General features: G+C 41.2%; 1 protein-coding gene across 19 annotated transcripts in view; it reads right to left on the reverse strand.

Moving 5' to 3' along the window:
• Nucleotides 1-19,280: 19,280 nt before the first annotated feature.
• SGMS1 (sphingomyelin synthase 1) overlaps nt 19,281-23,842 on the reverse strand; it is a 297,687-nt gene continuing 293,125 nt past the window's right edge. For all 19 annotated transcript variants that reach the window (XM_053582627.1, XM_053582640.1, XM_053582635.1 and 16 more), the window contains 2 exons: nt 21,677-21,843; nt 19,281-21,000 (listed from right to left, as the gene is read on the reverse strand). In XM_053582627.1, coding sequence (XP_053438602.1) covers nt 20,821-21,000; nt 21,677-21,843 — 347 coding nt within the window. In that variant the 3' untranslated portion in view covers nt 19,281-20,820. The remainder of the gene's footprint in view (nt 21,001-21,676; nt 21,844-23,842) is intronic.

The raw sequence follows: 23,842 nt of genomic DNA on the forward strand, positions 1-23,842 counted from the left end.
CTGCAGAGATGTAAGTGAAGAGCATTTTGGATGAATGAGTTAAATTCTGGGAGTGCAGATGCCCCATTTTTCTAGAGAGATTGCAACTAGATGGAGGAAGTCAATTGCACATGGTCAATCAACTTGGGAGCTCAGGAAATCAAATAAGACAGTGTTTACATTTTCCCTGGTGTCCTTCATAAGCATAACCAGAAACCAACTTCCAGCAGTACAGCCTCTGTTCTAATCCACATGGACATTACTAGAGGGTCACTAGGGGAAAAGTTTGTGATTCTAACCCTTTTGAGCTCAGATTAGCAGGTTTCAAAGGCAGGAGAAAGAAAGGAAAGGCTTTTAAAATGTTTGATCTGGCATGTGAAGCCCAGTTCAGCCCCCCCATATCACCATGCAAGAGGCTCAGAAGCCTAGAATTCCTACGGGGGGGGGAAAAAAGGTGCTTCTTCAGTTGTTGAGGCGTCACTTAGAATAACAGCTATGGGGCAAAAACTTGCCTCCCCACCTGGGGCAAATCTTTGGTATTTTTCAAGCCACAACAGGGTGCACTGTGGGATTCAATGGAAGTAAAGTTGGATGTGAAGCAGACAGGGGTGGTACGTGTGTTTGGTAAACAACGCATTTTTGAAGGCAGGCATGAAATAGACTTGCAGCCCGTGGGAATTGCGGTTAGAGAGAGACTGCACGGCTTCCGTCTTCGTTCCCCTGACTGGAGCCCCATGTTGCCTGCTGAGGTTTATTAGTTACTAATTGGGCTCCACAGCTCTCGGGCTTCCTTTGCCTAAAGTGCATCTGCCTTGGGGGCCCAAAGTTCCAGAAAAGGGGATGCAAATCTGTCTGTGCAGAGAGCACAGCTTGTAGACTGAATGTATAATATTAATAAGAGCAATATTAATAGTGATAACCACAGCAGCAGCTGCTATGCTGACCGCTTACTGCATGCCAACGAATGGGCTGAATGATTGACTTGCCTTACTTATGTTCTCCAGTAAGGGCTGCTAGCTCGTCTCAAAAGCTGTGTTTCCTCCTTCCTGGCCTTCCCTGCCTCCAAGGCAGCCACGTAAGGAAGCTCTGGACAATAGACAATAAGCAGAAGGGATATGCCATTCCCAGCCTGTAAAATCGTCCACCTGTGTGACCCTCCCTGCTCCAGGGACAGACTTGGAGGGGAGGGATCCATTAGGACCTTGTGAGGTGTAGAGGAAGAAAGTGAACAGGGATTAAATGAATTACCATTTCATGTAATCATTAATTCATTTACTCCACTACCTGAATAAACCATATGGAAAAGGGCTCCTGACTTTTGCAATTACTTCTAAGTTACAGGGGAAACACTGAATGTCAATAAATAAATGGATTTTTTTTTCCAAAATTCATCTGGAGATATGTAAGCAAAAATTTAAAGACCACTTTTTAACAGACTAAAGATGAGACTAGACTGGGTAACAGATATTCATATTCCCCCCAGCCCACCCAAGCCTTTTGCTTTATATGTGACTCTTTCATTCTAGGCACACAGGTCTCTTTACAGTTTGTACCTGCTCTTTCCCACCTCTGATCAAACTCTTAACTATCTCTAAAACACGATTCAAACTACTCCCCTTTTCACTGAATCTTACCCTGCTGCTGAGACTTTGAAAACGTGGCAGCAAATTCTCTGAATCCGTAGGCTACGCCTGCCTGTGACTGTCAATGGAGAGTGTGGAAGCGCTGCCAATGGACTCCTGAGGCTGGGTCACAAAAGGCCCTGCAGCTCTGTGTGGCAGCCTCCCCGGCCATGTTCCTGAAAAATTTACCCTTAGGGCTGCTAGTCACCACACGGGATATCTGGAAATCTTGATGCTGCCGCACTGGAAAGACCACAAACAAATGCTTTGGTCACCATCCCAGTTACACCCATCCTTCCAGCCATCCCCACCAACCAAGCCAGCCCATCCACCGGCTGAATACCTGGAGTGAACCCTATCAATGCCACATGGAACAAAAGCATCACCCAGCCAAGCTCTGCCCCAATTCCTGACCCACAAAGCCATGTACTATATTAAAACCATAGTTCTTTTAAGGCACCATGTTTAGGATAGTTTGTTACATAGCAAGAGGTAACTGGAACAGCCTCCTTAGGACCCAAGACAGGGGCCATGTATTTTAAGAAGCACTTTTCTGACCGCTCTATCCACCTGCATTGCTGAGTTTCTTATCCTTTTTGTTTCTGGTCTTACATGATTTTTTTTTTTAATAAGGAGTTGTCCCATTCCACTTGGGAGTCCAAGTTCCCTTTTTTCATTGTACCTCTTTACAGCACTTCATATAATAGGCCTTTGATGAATGTTTGCTGACTTGCTAAGCATCCTACTTGTGTGACATGAGGCATATCCATAACTGTTGGGCGGAGGGTCGGGTGTGGGGAGGTGGTTCTCCCTGACTGCTTCTGCTTTCTGGCCATCAGAGCCTTGACTGTCATTGCAGGTAGGATTAGCCGATCTTGCATTTATTATTATTCATGTGTTTATAAGCTTCTATTATTTGCTTGGCACTTTTTAGGCCTCAATGGTGGAGTAATGAACAAGGCACAGTCCTTCTTTTCATGGTGTTTCTATCGTAAACAGAGAAACAAACAAAACATAAAACGACGTATAATTTGTTAGGTTATAAGTGGTAAGAAGCCTGAAGCAGGACAAGCAGAGTTGTTGTTTTCTGTAGCATAATATTTTATATAGCATAACCGTTCCTCTCTAATGAGGTGATGTTCCAATAGACACTTGAAGAAGAGGAAGAAAGCTGCAACACAACAAAACTCATGTTTACGCCTTGGGTAAAAGCACTCCAGGGAAAAGGAGCACCAAGTATGAAAGTCCCCAGATAAGAGCATGTTTGATGGGTTGGAGGAAGAGAAGATGGCCAGGTGGCCTGAGAAGAAAAAGCAAAAGGAGAGGCAAAGGGCCTGTGGTCAAGATACCCAAGGTGGGCTCGGCACCTGTAGCACAGAGGTTACGGCACCAGCCACACAGACCGAGGCCGGCGGGTTCCATCCCAGCCTGGGCCTGCTAAACCACGATGACAAGTGCAACAGAAAATAGCCAGGGGTTGTGGCAGGCTCCGGTCGTCTCAGCTACTTGGGAGGCTGAGGCAAGAGAATTGCTTGAGCCTAAGCGTTTGAGAATTGCTTGAGCCTAAGCGTTTGAGCTGTGACACTACGGCACTCTACCAAAGGTTGTGTGCCCTGTACCAAAAGCAAAATAGCATTTGTAGATTATTCTTACTCCATGTTCCTGTGTGATTGCTCAAAGCCTACTTTCGTTGGAGTCCTTATTATTTGATTGGTTTCTAGAAACACATTTGCTTTCTTCCAATGAACTCTACACAGGGTCATTTGCTACCTTCACCCCTTTCCCCAGACAGCTAAAAGCTGCAGGCAGCTCTGCCTTCAAACCCCAGCAAGTGGGACTGGGACTTCCTGTGGCTCTTATGCTCCCAGTGATTTCCAGCCTTTCAGCTAATAGTGGTTGTGGGAAGAATCCTGTTCTGCTTAGGGTGGAATCCGGAAAGAAGTGATTCCACGAACCAGAACACGGCCCTTGCTACCTACTGCCCGTCAATCCATGCAAGCCCTTCACACTCAACCCCCAGAATGGGTCCATGAAGTAGATACTATTATTTTAACTCATTTTACAAATAAAATACCACCCCAGATTTCAAATAGCCAAGTTTCAAACGTCATCCGTCTGGTCAGGAGGTGACTCCTTTACTCTCTGCTGAGTCTTTACTTTCCCCACCATTCAGTGGGACACTACGCACTTTGCAGGGTCACTTTAGTACAGTTGCTCCCCCTGCACCCAGGACAACTTGAGGAAAATCCAGTGATCACAATTTTAGCTAAACAGAGGGCTTTTACCTTGCTGAATGAAGTGTGTAAGAAGAGAGACTCTGGAGAGAGAACAATAAGAGAGGCCTGCAGCGACAGTGTGGCCGCAGGAGGAGGTTTCCAGGACGCGGAGAAGCCAGGGGCAAGACAGAAACTTTGAGCAAGAGTGAGGGAGGTCTGATTTCATTTTTGTAGAGAATTAGTTTGATTTCGTCTCTAAATGTTTGATAAAATCATCGACCAGTTGGCGGCGCCTGTGGCTCAGTGCCACATACAACCAGGCTGGCAGGTTCGAACCCAGCCCGGCCAGCTAAAGCAATTAGCTGTGGCAGGTGCCTGTAGTTCCAGCTACCTGGGAGGCTGAGGCGGGGGAATCACTTGAGCCCAGGAGTTTGGGGTTGCTGTGAGCTGTGACGCCACAGCACTCAACCTGGAGCAACAGCTTGAGACTGTGTCTCAAAAAAAAATCATCTAGCAGTGAACTCATTCAAGTCTCTAATTTCATTTTTTTTCATTTCTAATTCTTGTGATGTATGAGATACAGCCCCATTTCCTCAAGGCCGCCCTGACCCTGAGCATGTTCTGTGTCTTGAGGACAGAACTGAAGGCCAGAAGGGCGGGTACATTCAGAAAGTGAATCTGTATGTACTTTTCTGTGTGTATGTAACAACCCAGTAAAGTTGATTAAAAAATATTTTTACTCTGTAAAATAAAACTGAAAGGAAAGTATCTCTGACTCAAACTGGCTCAAATAATAGGGACTGTTGTTAACTCAAGAAACAAAAAGTCCAAGGCAGACCCAGAGTTTATTTCAGAGTCCAGTGATATTGTTAAGGACTCAGGGCCTTTCTACGTGTCCAGAGCTGCAGAATCTCTGGGCATCAGATGTAGATATAATCTTGCCCGGAGGAGGAAGTGCGTATTTTCATCAATGGGTCTCTTTACACGCAAGAAAAATTTCCTAAAAGCAGATCTGGTAACGCATAAAATCAAACGTACGTCCACTCTGTGATCCATCAATCCTATTCCTGGGTATTTAGCCATGAGAAAACATATGTATATACTCATATACACAGGTGTGAGCACAGACACACGCACACCCACATAGAGGGTGTCAATAAAAGGGACACGCAGGGCGGTGCCTGTGGTTTAGTCAGTAGGGCGCCGGCCCCATATACCGAGGGTGGCGGGTTCAAACCTAGCCCCGGCCAAACTGCAACAAAAAAAATAGCCGGGCGTTATGGCAGGCACCTGTAGTCCCAGCTACTCGGGAGGCTGAGGCAGGAGAATAGCCTAAGCCCAGGAGTTGGAGGTTTCTGTGAGCCGTGTGAGGCCACGGCACTCTACCGAGGGCCATAAAGTGAGACTCTGTCTCTACAAAAAAAAAAAAAAAAAAGGGACACGCATTTTAAGAAAGGAAAAAAGAACTGCATTGAAATTATAATATTCAAGGTCGTTTGACTCCTGCAATTGCGAGAGATACAAGATGAAAAATGTTATTGGCATATATTGAGTATCACAATTGAGAATGTAATATAACCCAAAGGATGGACAGAGGTTGCCAAAAATGAATACACATTTTAAGACAGGAAAAAATTGTGTATTAAGATTGTAATAATACATACCAATTACAAAAGGTGAAATCACGTTTGAGCACCACTTGTAATTGCCAAAGTCAAATGTGACTTGAACATTACAATTTTAATACATTTTTTCCTTTCCTAAAATGCGTATACTTGTTTGGCATCCTCCACATATTCAATAGAGTTCTGCTCCCTAAGAAAAAAATAATAAATGACCAATACAAATACATAACATCAATGAATCTAAAAATATTATGCAGAGGGAAATAAGCCACACCAAAGAATACGTATAGATATGAAGATATGTATATATGGTAGGGGAAAAAAATCTATGAAAAGAAGGGCAGATTCAGTAGGTATTTGCCTATGGGAGGGAAGGACTGGAGAGCTGGCCAAGACTGAATTGAATGGGGTGTAGGGGAGGTTCTGGGGAGATAGTAATGTTCTATATCTTGATAGGTGTTTGGGTTACATAGGTGCAAGCATTTGTCGACATGGCAAATATATACTTAGCATTTGTGTATTTCATGGTCTATGAATTTTACCTCAAAAGAAGAAGAAAAAACTGTGAACAAAGTTTGAATGTTACTGATGATGTGCATGCCAAAGGATTTAGAGAGAAGTAAACTGAGACACCTGCAAAAACAAGATTAATTGACAGATAATGCGATAGACCAATGGGTTGATATTTGGCAAAGCAAATGGAGTGAAATGATGGAAGAAATGAGATGTGCCTGTAGGGACTGTCACTGTGAAGATCTTACAAATTTGGCATATAGTTGAAATTTTTCAGAATGCAATGTTATTTCAAGATCAAATAAAGTTGGAAAATACTAGTTTGATGACATTGAAGTAGGTTTCTTTAAGATTTGTCAGAGCCTTAAATACACCTGTATTCACACTTACACTGTGTGTGTGTATTCCCTAATGAAATTTTATGTTCCATCAAAATCAAACTGAAATGCTAGCGAGGACTAGAAACTGAAAACTGTGTTCTCTAGTACCTAACATTCACCCTCCAGGACCCTCAGTGGCCACGGCAACAGTTCTTACCTCCTGGCCTTCAGCGTCCATCTCACGAGCTCATTTCCTTTTGGTCCTGGGCTTATGAAACAAGCTGCTCTAAATCAGAACAGAAGCCAGCAGGCTCTGAGAGTGAGCTTGGCTGCCTTTTCTGCTCTGACCTCTTTTAGCAGCAGGAAGATCGCCATCAATTCCTCATCATTTTTGTCAAATGAAAAACACTTGGATTCGAGCCCCCCTTCATTTCCAACAAGGAAATGGATTTCCTAAGGCCTGGGCAAATTCATTGTTGATACTGATTCATTCTAATTGGTGATTCAGCCCTGAACATCTTGAGAATGTAAGTCAGTTTTGATAGCCCAGATCTACAGGAAGCCAAATTGTCCCAGTTCTCCATATTTGCCATGTGTTAAAGTGACATTTCAGATACCTTTCCCTCTAATTTGGGAGACTTTTTGTTTGAATTTGTACTTAGTGAATGTTAATAGTATGTGGGGGTTATGTGTGCTGAATACATTAACATTTTCTCTCCTGGAGGAAGAATCAGTTTTTTACCTTCTCCCCCCCAAACCCCAAGAAATTTTGCCGTGTGTTGGATGTACTTGGTACGGAGGCCTATGGGACAAGACCTCTGGCTATATTCCTTCCTTCAATTCCTCTGCCCCCTGCAGCTGCATCCCTCTGTGCTCAGAAACCAGGAGCCTGGGGGAAGCCTCCTTAGGCAGCCACTCGCCTGGGGGTTTCAGAGGGTCCACTGTGCGCTGCATCAAGCTCTGTCGAGTCATCTGTCTGGTGTCAGCTCATGAGCAGCAGAATGTGAACCAGGATCTGGCACCAGAGACACTTGCAAAGAGGGAAACAGTGGTTTTTTATTCAGCACTTAACTTGTACTCATAAGACTACCCACTTTACATACAAGATAGGCTAAATTGTCCCTATATTACAAGTGAGAAAACTAAGGCACAGAGACGATACTCATTTTCCAACAGGCACAGTTCCTGCAAGCAGCAGAGTCGGGATTGAACACACACAGGTTCCCAGTCCATGCCCTTGTGGACAATCTAAACTTACCCTATCTCCTTCTGGAGTATCTCTTTTCCCCTAGGCAACTGCTGTCAATCTTCAGAAAACCAATGGCACCATTCATTGCTACATCCTTTCAACTATCAAGGCCTTGTTCAGTGTCTAAGACTTATGTTAATCAGCAGGAAGGTGCTGAGATCTCTTCCCAGGCACTGTCCTTCCCTCCATGCTGCTGTTTTCTCCCCTATCCACTCCCCCAGGGCTTTTTGATTCCTACAGATAAACAGGTACTTGCACAACCCACGGTGGTCTGCAGAGTTTGTTTCCTTCCCAAACAGCACAAAGGTGGATGGTAACTCTGATTTTAAGGGTTTCTACCCTGTGAATGTGTGAACTAGAGCAGCTTCCAAGTTCAAGAGCTCTCTAGGAGGTTAGACGGCTCTAGCAGTGATCTGAAAGATTCATGTCCTTTCAGAAACTACTCTGGCTTTGTACAGATGCTCCTCAACTTATGATGGGGTTACATCCCAATAAACTTATTTTTTTAATTTCAAATTATTATGAAGTTACATACAATTAGGTTACATTGTTTGTGTTTGTAAAGTCTCTGTTGAGTTGCGCTCCTCACCCAGGAGGCGTGCCATGTGCCCTACATTGTGCCTATTAGGTGAGAGCTCACCAATCCCTGTTCCTCTCCCCCCTCCTTTCCCTCAACTTGAATTTAACTGAGTCCGATTAACCACCTTAAGTTGAAAATATCATAAGTTGAAAATGCATTTAGTACACCTAACCTACTGAACGGTATAACTTAGCCCAGCCTACTTTACTTTAGACTACAGTTGGACAAAATCATCTAACACAAAGCCTATTTTATAATAAAGTTCTGAATATGTCATGTAATTCGTGGACTATTGTACTAAAAATGAAAAACAGAATGGCTGTATGGGTATCAGTGTATGGTTTCTACTGAATGTGCATCTACTGAATATGTGTTCCTTTCACACCATCCTACCGTAGAAACTTCTAAATGGAGCCATGGCCAAGCCGGGGACTGTCTGTGCTTAAAAGTGACTACACCTCTCCAAGCACTGATGCATCATAGATCAAGCAAATGAGAGAGGAGTTGGATGAAATACGTGGGAAATAAAGGTAAATGTAGTACCCTGGTTAAAGTTCTTGCCCAAAATAATGTTATTCCTAGCTTGGTGCCTGTAGCACAGTGCTGGCTACATGCACTAAGATTGGCAGGTTCCAACCTGGCCCAGGCCAGCTAAACAACAGTGACAACTACAACAACAAAAACAACAAAAAATAGCTGGGCATTGTGGTGGGTGCCTGGAGACCCACCTACTTGGGAGGCTGAGGCAAGAGAATCACTTAAGCCCAAGAGTTTGAGGTTGCTGTGAGCTGTGACACCACAGCACTCTACTGAGGGTGACATAGTGAGACTCTGTCGCAAAAAAAAAAAAAAAAAGTTATACTTATTCACAGTGAGAAATGTTTTGGGTTATCCAAGTTATTTTAGAACCTATCTTGGGTCACCCAAGCCAAAAAACAAAAAGTATTCAGAAGCAGCTACGGACTTTGCACTTTGCTTTAATGCTGGGCTTTGGTCAAATAAAATATTATTCTTGCAACAGGCTTATTTCTAATCATGAGGACCCACCTCTATATAGAGTTTAGGACCAGCGGAGACAACCTCATTTTTTACAGTCTAAAATTTCCCAATATGTGAATTTGCCATCACTCTGTGGAGGTGGCATTTTGGGTATTCTTTGCTAATCTTCGCCAGAATGACCACTACACCTGAGTTACCAATTTAAGTATTAAGAGAAAATGAAACTCCAGGAGGGAGTGCCCATAGGAAGGAAATGCAAAGATTGAAAGAGTGAACGGACTTATCTCGCATCCCTGGAGAGTGCAAGGAAGCCACCTGAGGGCTCTGGGTTTGTCAGGGACCTCCTCCTGGGGGCTGTGTCAGGAGGACCACAGGTCCCGGCCAGGCCACAGGTCTCCACGGGTGTTCTACTTTCCTGTGTCTGCCTAAGGCTGGGTTTTATGGATGTTAGACAAACACAGAAGGCAACTTCCTGGATATTAACATGTCCTTCTGGGGAAGGCTTTTCTGCAGTCTGGAGTACAGAGGTTACGGAAGGAAAAGTAGGAATCCTGTGACTAGTTCCCAAGACTCTCCTAAAAAAGTCAAGCAACAACTGTGAGAACATGCCCTGGGGACTACGGTAGGCACCACCAAGAAACAATAAGGAATCAGAAAAGCTGACTGGAGGACTAACCACATGGAACAACGAATTTAGGCTTTTATCACTACCACTTCTCCCTCCTAATCTGGGCTTAATTGGTAAGTTATCTCTCAGGTTCTTTCATAATATCTTACTTAAAAGTTGGATTAATAGGACATTCTGGTTGATTTAAATGTCTAATTCCAGTTAATGGGGCTTACTCAGCAAACTGAAAACAGAAAAGTCTTCCTGAAAGTCAGCTTTTGGGACCATTCTCTTGCTCCTTTTCTCCCCACGCCCCTGGCTTCCCTTCTCTCGCTCCCTGTTCTCTGCTTTCTTCTCTTTCTGTTTCTCATCTCTTCACCCACTCTCTTCCCTTTCGCTAATATAAAATGAACGTATACTTCTATATTCTAAAAAAATTTTTTTTAAAAAGTCTGCTTTTGGAAACAGAGCAGAGTGAAAGGATTTAATTATTTCCTTGATGACTTGAAGATATTCCAGTGTTTGAACGTGGATGCTCTTTGTCCAATGCTAACAACAGATACACAAGAGTCAAATTTCAAGAGCAAGCATAGGGCGTTCCTAGGAGAAATTGTATTTTTAAGGAGGAAATATTTCTACACATCTAGTGTATTTCTCATAGTTTCTTTAAAACTCAAAGAATCCAAATTGGAAGAGTGCTCATTGAGATTTACTTGACTATCCCTTGACAACAGCTCAGATGGTAAGCTTTTATGTGGGCAGGCACCCCAGCCTGCTCTGCGTGTCCCCAGCTCCCAGTGCCAGCACAAACATGCTTGCTGAATGAATGGAGGGAAGTGAAGAGGGAGGGGTAATTAATGTGCAAATGACTGACTGACGGAATGAATGACTAGCCTTGAAGTTCACTGGGTTCTGTGGCCAACTTCCAACCTGGGCATTCCTTATTGGCAGACTGCTTTTATTCCTTTACTATCTGAAGATGCAATTGATAACTGGCAAAATCCCAAGGGCCTATGAAGTAAACTAATACAAGGGTTAAAAGAGTAAAAAAATCAAAGATTACGACCCCTCTATCCTCCAAAAGAAAAACAGCAGAACCATCCAGTGCTCTACAAAGTCAACCACAAGAGGACACTGGAGGCTGCTGGTAAAAGTGTCATGCTGGGAGTTGGCCATATGATCTCAAAGGCCATTTTTCTTGGCATTTTTATTTGTTTTTGTCAAGACTTTAACCAGATTTGAAATTTGTCCCCTTGACATGAGACAATATTCTACCTCTATCAATCAACCTTGCATGAAGATCCTGGTGTAATTGGGGAACCACAGACCCAGGAAGCAGCGCCACATTCTCACCCATTATCACAAGAGACTTTCATTACCCATGCAACAAGAATCCACAGAAGCCCAGTGGGAGTGGGTAGCTGATGGTCAATATGCTGGCGAGCATCTAAGGAAGGAATTATACATCGGTCTAGAACTGACCTCAATTTATTTCCACAAAAGCTTTTATTAAACAAAGACTACCGGAAAGAATAAAAAATAAAAGAATTGAAGACAAAATACAAATAGGGGAAAAAAGATAAAACCAAGCATACAAATGCATATCCTAAAATTCTGTACAGTCTACAAGGATGGACAATAAATTAGACTCAGCTTCCCAAGCACCAAAGGAAAAAAGAAAACACAATCAGTATAAAATTTAATGGCCATGAGAAGGCAGTCTCAGAGAAGAAACTTAATTCTCCTTAATAATAAGGCTAAGAAAAATCTCTGTCCACATGATGTAATATAGTATGTAGTAAACAAAAGGACCCCAAAATTTCTTACAATGGTCTTCAATGAGGTTTTTTAGTTTTGTTCTGGTTTTTTACTTAAAAGACACATAGTTATTCAGTGAGTTTTAAAGGAGCCTCATTTGAAGATCTGGGCTAGTTGGGGCTGGAGGAGGATGATGGCAATGGTATAAAAAACCATAAGGGAGCTGACTAGAGGCTTTCCTTCCTAAAATTCTATGTAGGTAGTAAGAGTCACAACTGGACTTCTGATAAAAATACTGCAGCTCAGAATGTGGACTTACATTTTAACTCTGCACCAGGCCAATGCAAAGGAAGATCCCTTTCTGCCTTTTGACAAACTAAAGGGAAAGACAGAACTGACACCAGAGATTCACGTGTCCACAGAACACATATTCTAAAGATAGAAATGACAAGGCCAGGGGCAGCCCCAGATGTCAGGCTGTTGGCAGTGCTAAGAGGATGACCCCTACCACAGAGGAAGCTCACTCGGGGCATGGAAATCATCTTTTTTGACATAAGTTGCTATACTTCAGCAATATCTGCATGGCACCCATCAGCGTTATAAGGCATTTGGAGGTTCCATTTTTAACTCAATCTCTTAACAGGTACAATTATTTCCCCTGATGAAGTTATTTTGGGAACATACATTTTTCATAGAGCAGTACATCCCCAAGTGCCTTGTGTATGTTAATAACCAGTCATTAGACACTTGGACTTGCACACAGCTATACCCTGTGTCCTCTCTCGGAGAATCATAATGCAAGTTACCACATAAAGGCTCCCACAAGTCCTGCAGTTAAGAAACCTAGAGAATGGCCTCTATGTTCCCAGTGCATGCTACCTAGAAGATACCTGAATGAATCGCCTCCATTCTCCACATCAGTGTTAATTGTCCCCCTATTCTTCTAGACGCTTCTGTACTGAGAGCTGAAAGTCATTAAAGCAGATTGACAGCTGTTTCAGCGCTTCAACTACAACTGTTAGGACATGTATTTGTGCATCGAGTCATTAAGCACTCTGCAGATAGCTGCTCATTTGTTGTCTCCCACATTTACTGTGCATGAGAACTGTGTCACCAAAGTCTTCTGGTTTCATCTTCTACATATAAAGAGCTTGAGAGTCATCTCTACCATCCTCACAGCTTTTCTTGGACCCATCACAGAACAGAGGCCATAGGTCCAAAAACCACACCCCACATCTGGAGAGACAGATGCATCCAGAGTCATGGTCAAGAGCTGCTCACATAGAGAAGAATCCAGCAGAGCCATAAACTGAGAGAAACACCTGCCTGGTAACTAACCAATGAACTGTGGAGCTGCTCCTCCTGCCCCAGCCCCTTCTAGCTTTCCCATCTGATGCAGAGAGAAAAAACATAGGCAATAGGGGCCAGGGCTTCTGGGAAATAGACTGGGAATGCTACAGTCAGGGCAAGAGTAAGGGATGGGAGCCGGGCGGATTTCATACCACACTTGTTCAAGCCTAGAGAAGTAAGCCAAGTAACCAGCTGAGAGATTTATAACTTGACTTCAAGAGAGCTGTCCAGAGATTATCTGATGCTCACCACCTCCACAAAGTGAAACCAAAACAGTGAATAGACAATCATGCTTCAAATAGCTCACCAGAGAAAGAACACTAGAATTCAAGAGACAGAACAGGAAAGCACCTAAAGCAAGGAAGGAGAGGGCTGCCCACCCAGCCAGGATCATGTGAGGTCTTGGAAAGGCTCCCCAGTATGGGGAAAGGGCGAGTAAGTGGCCTCCAGGTAGTCCACGTTCCCACTGCAGACTTCTATAGCTTTTCTGCAGGGGAGCCGTTTGATTTCGTGGGCCCTGAGACTAACATAGGCAGCTGCCAGGAGACTGTGCAAGGGCATCGCTCCAGAGAGGGAGCTCATACCAGATTCCATGGCCTGCACCAAGTCCCGAGCAACCACAGCCAGGAGCCAGTCTGAGAGCTCACACTGCAACAGGCTGTGTTCCGCCTGAGGGCCCAGAGCCCCTGCTTCTCCACAGCACTGGAACCCCACTGACATCTCCCACATGCATCAGGGCACTGCTGCAGGCTGCTGCCACCACTGGTACCAACTTCACCACCATCAAGAACAGAGCTCTGAGGAAAGGCTGCCAAGTTTAAAAGAAATTTACAAATATTTGTTCATTGCTCTAATTTATGCTCAGACATTCTCACGATGGTACACCAAGAACATGCACAGGTAATAAATGCAAATCAGAAAGACACCAGGCACATGTTGACATGAACACAGCTGTGAGATACTAATATGCCACAGTTATGAAACCCTACCGAGTTTTTTGCACAAAAGAAAAACCCCAGTAGCCAAAACAATTTTGACTAAAAAGAACAAAGCTGGAGGTATCACACCACCTGGCTTCAAAATATATCACAAGGCTATATTAACAAATCAGCATGGTATTGGTAAGAAAATAGACATATAGACCAATGGATCAGAATAGAAAACCCAGAAATAGATGTATTTACAGCCAACTGACTTTTGACTGTCAATCAGAACATACACTGGGGAAAGGACACTTTCAATAAATGGGGCTGGGAATACTGGATATTCAAATGGAGAAGTATAAAAGTGGACCTCTATTTCTTAACATATACAAAAATGCAATATGGAGTACAGACTTAAATATATGACATGAAATTATAAAAATACTATAAGAAAACACAGGAAAAACATTTCAGGAGATGGATCTAGGCAAGGATTTTATAACTAAGATCTCAAAAGCAGTCAGGCCACGGTGGCTTATGCTTCTAATCCCAGCATTCTAGGAGGCCTAGGCAGGTGGATTGCTTGAGCTCAGGAGTTCAAGACCAGCCTGAGCAAGAGCAAGACCCCATTTCTACTAAAAAAAAAAAAACAAACAAAAAAACTGGGTGTTGTGGTGGGTGCCAATAGTCCCAACTACTCAGGAGGCTAACCCAAGAGGATTGCTTAAGCCCCGGAGTTTGAGGTTGGTGTGAGCTATGATAATGGCGACAGAGGAAGACTCTGTCTCAAAACAAAACAAAACGCCTCAAAAGCACAGACAACAAAAGCAGACCAATGGGACTATATTAAACTAAAAGCTTCTGCAAAGCAAACAATCAACAGAATGAAGAGACAACCTGCTGAATAGAAGAAAATATTTGCAAACTATTCATCCAACAAGAGACTAATATCCAAAATATACAAGGAGCTCTAATAATAGCAAAAAAAATTTTGATTAAAAAAAGGGACAATGAATATGAATAGACATTTCTCAAAAGAAGACATATAGTAAGCAGATATATGAAAAAATGTTCAAAATCCGGGAAATGCACATCAGAATGGCTATTATTACAAAGACAAAAAAATTACAAGCTGGCAAGGATGTGGAGAAATGGGAATTCTTATACACTCTTGGTGGGGATGCAAAACAGTATAGAGATTTTTCAAACAACTAAAGTCAAATTACCAAACAATCTAGCAATTCCACTACTGGGTGTTTATCCAAAGGAAAAGAAATAGTTTATCAAAGGGATACCTGCACCCCCACGTTTACTTCAGCACTATTCCCATTAGCCAACATGTGGCATCAACCAAGGTGTTCGTCAATGGATGAACGGATAAAGAAAATGTGGCATATACACACAGCGAAATATAGGGTGTCCCAAAAGTTGCCCCTAAAGTCACTGTACATAGGGACACCCTGTAATACTGTTACAAAAAAGAATGACATCATGTCACTTGGAGCAACATGAACAGAACTTATGAACATTAAGTGAAATAATTTAGGCCCAGTAAGTCAAATATCATGCGTTCTCATTCATACACGAGAGCTAAAAAAAGCTGATTTCACAGAGGTAGAGAGTAGACTGATAGATGTCAGAGGCTGGGAATGACATGTAGGTTGAGGTGGAGGAATGGAGAGATTGATTAATTAGTACATACATACAGTTAGAAAAAAATTTTAAGGTTAGATAGCGGAGTAGGGTGACTATAGTTCACAACAATGTATTATCTATTTCAAAATAGCTGAAGGAAAGGACTTGAAATGTTCCCAAGGCAAATGATAAATACTCAAGGTACGGGCACTGTAAATACACTGACTGGATCATTACACATGCTATGCATGTAAGAAAATATCATATGCACACCACAAATATGTACAAATACTATGCATCAATACAAAAAAAAAACAGTGGATTATAATTAAAAGAGATACAAGACACAGACTCTCTCTGAGGAGGGCTATTAAGCAAAGGCCAAAGTCAAGAAGAGAGTTTCAAAAAAGTACACAAGAAGAATTCAAAGCCTCTGGCACCTACAGCTACAGCAAGCATTAAATACTATCCAACCAACAAATTGATTAGCAAATCTTCACGCTAAAAACTGATTTACCTCGTTCCTCTTTCCCAATACGGTATGCTCATCTTTCAACAAACAAAAAAAATCACAACACATGCCAAAAGTCATGAAAAAACAATCTGAGGACACAAAACAAGTATCAGAATGAGACTCAGATAGGACAGCCATGTTGAAATCATGGGCAGAAAATAAATTTTAATTTAAACAACTATGATTAATATTTTCAGGGCTCTAATGGAAAAAGTAGATAATATGAAAGACAAAGCAAAGAGAAATTTGAAGAACTGAAAGAAAATAATAAATACTGTAACAAATTTCTGTAACTGTAAGAGAAATGAGGAATGCCGTTGATGGGGTTCTCAGTAGACTGGACATGGTCAAGGGAGCAGTGAGCTTGACGGTATAAACTTCCCAAACTGAAATATTAAAAGAAAAAATGGAAAAACAGAACACCCAATAAATGCAGGACAACTTCAAAATGCATAATGTATCATAAAGGGAATATCAAAAAGGAAAAAAGAGAAAGTGGAGAAATATTAGAATAATGACGATCAACTTTCCAAAGTTAATGATATCCAACCACAAACCCAGAAAGCTAAGAACACCAAAAATACACAACAACAACAAAAAAACCCCAACACCTAGGCATGTTATATTCAACTTGCAGAAAACCAGAGACAAGGGAATTTTTTTTTTTTTGCTGTTTTTGGCCAGGGCTGGGTTTGAACTTGCTACTCCGGCATATGCAGCCGGGGCCCTACCCCTTTCAGCCACAGGCGCTGCCTGACAAGGGACATTTTTGAAAAAAGTTAAAGAAAAAGAATGCATTACCAATAGTGGGAGAAGGATAAAATGGCAACAGACTTCTGGGTGAAAAACTATGTAAGTGAGAACAAAGTGGAATGAAATACTTGAAGTGTTGAGAGCAAAGGCCAGCAAACCTGCACTGTAGAAAATGGGAAGGTCTATCAGTGGAATGAAAATGATGTGGGTTAGAAGCTTGCATCTATATAAATTAGAAAATCACAAGAAAAATAAAATGCAAACAAAATCTTGTTTTTCTTTAAATTGATCTAAAAGATAGCTGTTTCTTTAATAATACTAACAATGACTCAGATGATTATGGCATAGCGATGAGTCAGATGAATGACCGCAACAGTGTAGGGGCAGAAATGAGGAACTGGGAATACACTGACATGAAATACTTGAATTTCACTTGGAGACAGGTTTAGATGAGGAAAAAATGTATATATAAACCCTACAGCAACCATTAAGAATTTTTTCCAAGGGCGGCACCTGTAGCTCAGTGGGTAGGATGCTGGCCACATACACCCAGGTTGGCAGGCTCAAACCCAGGCCAGCCTGCAACCAAAAAACAGCTGGGTGTTGTGGCAGGCTCCTGTAATCCCAGCTACTCAGGAGGCTGAGGGAAGAGAATCACTTAAGCCCAAGAGTTTGAGGTTGCTGTGAGCTGTGACACCACAGCACTACTGAGGGTGACATACTGAGACTCTTGTCTCAAAAAAAAAAAAAAGAATTTTTTCCAAAAGTGCATTTGGTATGCAGGAGATAAAATGGAATCATAAAATACTCAAAACTGGAGGAAGACAAAAAAAGGCAACAAATGGGAAAGAGCAGATACTTGGCCAATTACATCAATTGTCATTTCAAATGCAAAAGGTCCTTCTGATTGATCATGTACCTTCCTTCTGATGTGTATTCTGTTCTAGAAAGACGGATTAAGTATTTTAGGATGGTGATGAACAGACTATCAAGTCAACAGTTTTGATTTGGTCAAAGCAAGTCTCTTCGCCACAGGAGAAACAGATCAAGGTGATCAATATCTAGTGATCGAAGCAACATGTTTCCTGGTTAATTTGAAACCTCGCTGTCTTTTTGTACATTGGTGGTCAAATTAAGGTTGGCATGCATTGTCATTTTATGTGATTCTTATTAAGTTTATGAGGTATTTATCAAATTGATCAATTTTAGTATGTGTTTTCATATAGCAATTAGGACACTGGCAAAATTCTCCTCTCATACCTTAAGGTGTGAATTTCCTGTTGTTTAGTCCAAAGTCAGTTATGCTAGTTTATTTTTATTTTTTTGTTGTTGTTGCGGATTATTGACACTCTACTTAGCTTTACTACTGTAGACAGAGATTTCTCTCACTGCATACTTAATAAAAAGTTTATGAAAGCTCAGTGTTGGTGGGGTGGGGGAATAGTGGAAACTGGACTCTCACGAGATTTTCAACACTTACCAGTTGCGAGCCCTTGGACAAGTGATTTAATATATCTGAGTCGTGTTGTTTGGTTTATCTGTAAAATGAGGATAATAACTACAATTTGTAAGAGTACGAGGGTTAACAAGCTAATGCATGTGAATTGCTTAACTTATAAAGTGTGGAGGGGCAGTGGGGGGTTGAGGGAAGAAAGGTATTGAAAAAGCACATGTCCTTATTCAGACAGGTGTTATCAAGTGCACTGCAGCTCTCCAGAACACAATGAGATTTCTTTGCCCTTCCTGGACTTCACAAACCACAGAACCAGAAGTTAATTCATAAATCAGTGCAGTCAGGCAAGATCAGCAAGTGAATTGCTTAGTACTATGTGGTATGTAAACTCATAAAAGTACTTCTATGTAATTATTTCTACTTTCATAGAAAAAATTCTATTTTTAACATGTGCCAATAATTCATTCCCACTTAATTTACGTTCCCTTTCCGTGTGCAGCAACCTGGCCAGTAGTCAAAGTTAGTGAAAGGCTGGAACAGTTACATGCAAACCTATTCTACAGTTCTACTCTATTTGCCTTAGGAGGCCACCGCCACACTTTCTCCACCTGACACACAAGTTCAAAACCCCACATAGGAAAGATCTACTGGTTTTACATTTCTGATCTCTCTGAACACAGCCTTTACGAAAGGCCTCCACTTTTGATACCTTCCTTTCCTCACTACCCTAGAAATAATGATAATCATTATCTCTTCTTTTTAACGAGCTCTTTTTCCATTACCACTGAATATCAAAGTTCTATTACTCTATTTCTTACTTCGGATTTACTTTTCTGTCTAAACTGGAGAAGTCACAGTGCTTCTAATTACAGGGGAAAAAGTGACTCTGTCGAGAATTAGAGAAGTCAAAACAGTGGTTCTGCAGTTTGAATGTAACTCACCTGTGATTCTTCTTATATATTTTTTAAAAAATACTCTCAACCTGTAAGGCTACTGAAGATTAAAATACATTTTAAGGAATCCCGAGGGGGGGTGGGGAGGGAAGCCAGATAACTACTGAAAATCCCACATCAAACATACAAAGTTAGTGAAGAAATTGTGAAACTCGTTTTCTATTTATCTTGTTTTAATAATGCACTGAAGACTTTTGTGAAGAACAAGAACACACTAGAAATAACAGCCACTTATTTTAAGTTTCAGTTTTTATTAAAAAGTGCATTTTGATTAATTTATGACCTAGGTAAGCTGTAAGATATCAGTATATTCTCTGGAATAGTAACTTTACAAAGATTTAAAACAAACAAAATTTTAAAAGCCTTTTTTAATTTCCTTCACCATTATTGTTTTACAATACAAATATCACCTTGTGAATACACAAAAAAACCCTACGGAAGATAATTCTGTTGCACGTAAAATACAGAAGGGATATATATATATACTTCTTCATTCTTAAAAAACTATTTTGTTCTCCACATTGGCAAGTATAGAATAGAATACTTCCCCAAACATATGTATGTTAGGAGTAAAACTCAGAATTACATGCAGTTTCTGCACAAATACATTTTAAAGAAATAGATCTCTTTTTTGTTGTTTACCAACAAAGTTGTCATGAGAGTATGGGTAACTAATTCATAGCTTTCAAGTTTTAGGTTAAGTGATCATTTTCAAAACTCTCTTTTAAAAAAAGATATTCATGGCTGTTTTTCATTGTGTAGTTAAGATTTGAACTACCAAATAGATGATAAAATAATTTAAGTGGTACGTGTCATTGGTACCTGCTCACAATATGTGAACAGGCTCTGACTCGGATTAACATCCCCCTTCTTTATTCACTGCAACTTTAAAACCATAAGCAGTCTTCTGATTTAATTTAGCTATAAATGCGAAATTTAGTAGTGTATATATATATATTTATATTTTCATGGAATACTTTATTTTAAATAAAAACACGTAAGATTGCCTACTGACCATACAATCAAGACAAGAAAGGCACTAGAAACATAGACAAATTTCTCTCCCAAGACGCATTTTTAACTTTCCTCTCTCTGACATGTAAAAATCTTTAAATTTGGTTTCATAACATCATTTTGAAAAATAAAGTTAGGAAATACTTAGAAAATCACTTTATAACAGAATTTTTTTTTTGCACTTTTTGACACACTGTCTCTGCTGATTTTACAAACCCAAAGTCACCAACCTTTCCGCGTCTGTCATTTTCATTTGAACATCGGTGCAATAGGTAGAAAGATTTCAGAATCAAACCCCATTCAGGTACTTAGAAACCTTCATAGAGACATTTGCTAGAAAATGGCTTTCAGCCCAATCTTTGGGGCAAGAGATATGAAAAGTATGTTTTCCCAAGAAAATAATATACTTTATTTCCAGATGTGACTGGAAAGACCAGAACTGATGATATAAAAGCTTACATTTATGCTATGGCATCATATACAAAGGAACATGGTGGTCGCGGGTTATGTGAATCCCAAACTTATGAACAGGAGATGTGTACAGTGCATGATAGGTGAAATTTTTCTTTATTGTTGTCCAACTCAGGTCCTTTGGAGAGAAAAAAAGATCACAGTGCTGACCAGGTAACTCAATAGGTTAAGTCAAGGTAACCTTTGAAAGATAACAGGATTAGGGAGGTGTTTATTTTATGGCATCTTCTCTCATGGAGTTCTTAGCACTTCGGACAATTCGTCTTCCCCTCTCTGGGTACAGCTGTTATGTGTCGTTGACCAGCCGGCTGTATTTAACTTGCCTACTGAGGTGCACTACTGGCCAGGGGAAAGGCCAATGGTAAGATCGAGGTACAATTCCTTGGACATTCTTTTCAAAGTACTGAAATGGCCTGTACCACCACACCCTGGCCAGGAGGTTCATCTGGGAAGCTTCCTTTAGCACCTAAGATAACAAAAAAATAACATAGATTTCTCACAGTCTTTAAGTTCAAATACTTCCCATGTTAAAATCCTCAAAGGTCCCCAGACCTGTGCCACACCCACCCCCTCATCCCAGCTTCTCCCACACGGCACCCTTCTACACTCTGCACTCATCTGTAAACTAGGCAGTGAGTCCCTCAGTGGAGAAACCACCCCTAATCCCACAGGGCAGGAAGAACTTGTCTCTCACTTGTCTCTTGCCTATAAGTAAATACCCTGGTTAGCTTTTCAGTTATTCTTTTACGCTAAAACTAGAAAGACTTAATTAAATGCTAAGCATTAAGCTGGTGATGGGCCCATGGCAGGGTGAAGAGGACAGAACCACAACTCAAGCAATGAGCGGATGTACATAGGCTTAGGAAAGGCTTTTCGTGGACTATGAGAGTGAGACACTGTTGTTCTAGAAGGAAGCAATCTCCTACGCCCTTATATTAACACACTTTTCTCTTGATTCTGAAGAGAGTCAGTGTCACAGAAGATGATACAATCCTGTGAAGTTGACTACCCCTTAAGACAGAGAAGCTTAAGACGTCCATGGATTCTCCACCCCACTATTCCTCTACCCCCACCCCAAACCAGCACTGCCAAGCCAGGAGCAGCAGATGCCAAGATCAAAATTAAATGGAGGAAAAACTCACTTGCTGATTGGCCATAGTGTGATACCACCAGAAGAGTCTCGTGGTGATGTAATATGCCACCACCACGTCCACAGTGTAGTGGTCATGTGCCAAGAGAATGCAGAAGATTCCAACCACGCTGAGAAGCCAGCAAATCCAGTGATACCACCAGAGCCGTCGAGGGGAATCTGAAAGGAGAGGAAATTACAAGAGTCCCATTATTCAGATGATACCCAGGGCACCTAGCCATGCGTCTACTAGTGCTTCTGAATCAGTTACCTTTGGTCTTTCCTTTTGAAAATGGGTCTCTCGGGCTACCAAATCTAAGGGCTTTTGCTTTAATCTATAACCAAGGTTAGAATGGAAACAGCTATTTATGAAGTGATTTTACTAGCAATAGTAATTCTTGTTTGGTTATTACATGATGCATATAAGCACAAATATAGTTAAGAGATGAATTTAATCAAATAAGGATAGGTTAATACATTATGCTCCATTTAAAAAAAACTATCCACTAATATTTCATTAAACTCACTTGTAGCTAATCTGGGGTTAATGCTCTATTCAAAAATCAACACCTATTACTCCAAAGACTCTCACATAAGGACTAAGCAGTTATGATTGATAACGTCCGTCTTATTTCCTTTTCCCTTCCAAGTTCTACAAATAAAATTAGTATACATGAATCTGAAAGTCTCTAGGATTTCTGCTTCTCAAATACAAATAGTTTTCTTTTGGATCCAAGTGCCTCCCCAAAGGTGGACAGTTTTAGATAAATATTTTCTGTCCCCTCACTTGGGACATCCCCTGAGAGAAACACCCAGATCTCTGTTAGTGCCTTTCTGCCTCACATTCTCAATGAACAGAGATTCAGAGGTTCTGAAATTTTAGACTTGAATGTGATCTACCCCTGCCACATCAGAGGGGGGAGGTTCAGGCTTTTAATGAAATTATCAAGGGGTCCAAGAACCATTCATCTGTGCAACCAACTGAGCACCTTAGTAAGCCAGGGATAGGCACAGCTCTAGAGCCTGGGCCCACAAATGAAACAGGCAAAGAGCTTGTCTTTGCGGGAAGATCCCTTCCTAGTAGGGAAGAGAGACAAGACACAATAATTATAATAAAGGAATCCACACTATGTTAGGTGTTAAGGGCTACAGAAAAAAAAGTTGAGCTGGATAAGGGAGAGCAGAAATAGAGGGAATGAAGGGGAAGTTTGCAAATTTAAATGGTGGTTCATGTAGCCAGTTAGTTAATGTTCCACTGATATTTTTATTTGCTACCTTAACAATACAGCAACAAATAGAAGCTACCATTTATTCTCTGTGCAACTTTGAGTACCCACGTGTCATCTATTTTAACATTAATTTTTATCATTTCTTCCCCACCCATGCGATAGATATCAACATCTCATCCGGAAGATGAAAAACTAAAACTTAAGAGAGGTTTCCCCAGGGTCACAGGATTAGTAAATGACAGCACCAAAATCAGAATTTTGTGTTTCCCCACATGGCACACTGCCTTGACACCATTAAAGGATTTCAGGTATTGGCCAGAAGGGGACAGGGATCCCTTTCTTGGGGCTGCTACTATCTGGCCAATATGGTTCCCATTTTCCAAACCCGGTTAGTTATATCATGGTTCAAGGGCTAGACATGCCTTTACAATTCTGATGACACATTACTAAAATTCACTCTCCCTTTCCTATCTCCGCCCTGAAGTGTACCTTTCCTTCCCTTCCATTGTTCCCTTATCTTAGCTTGGGGGCAGAAATCTGGGGACGTAAGCCCGCACGCGTGGCCTTCAAGGTCCTTGCTGCAGCCTTTTCACTGAATCCAAATTTTGCAAAACAAATCTTTTTTATTTTTATTAATATACTTTTGTTTGTCTTTCATGTTTTTATTTTTTAAATGTACATATTTATATACCAAAGAATAAAATAAATTTCCATGAAATAATGCTTCCAGATTGACTGGCACAATAAGAACATTAAGCCAAAAGGGCTAAATCGGCAGCTGGTACCCTCATGGTTTAGTTCTAACTTCCCCGTCTCACTGGTGTCACTACCACATGAGGCTGGTTGGTGACAGTTTCTGAGGGTTACGTATGCCAGTCTGTTAAAATTTCTGTCTGAAGGGAAATTTGTGAATAGTTGCACAGTTCAACAGTTTTCATTCTGTCTGTTTA

Source organism: Nycticebus coucang, chromosome 3 (assembly GCF_027406575.1).
Source record: "Nycticebus coucang isolate mNycCou1 chromosome 3, mNycCou1.pri, whole genome shotgun sequence".
Lineage (NCBI taxonomy): Eukaryota > Metazoa > Chordata > Mammalia > Primates > Lorisidae > Nycticebus > Nycticebus coucang.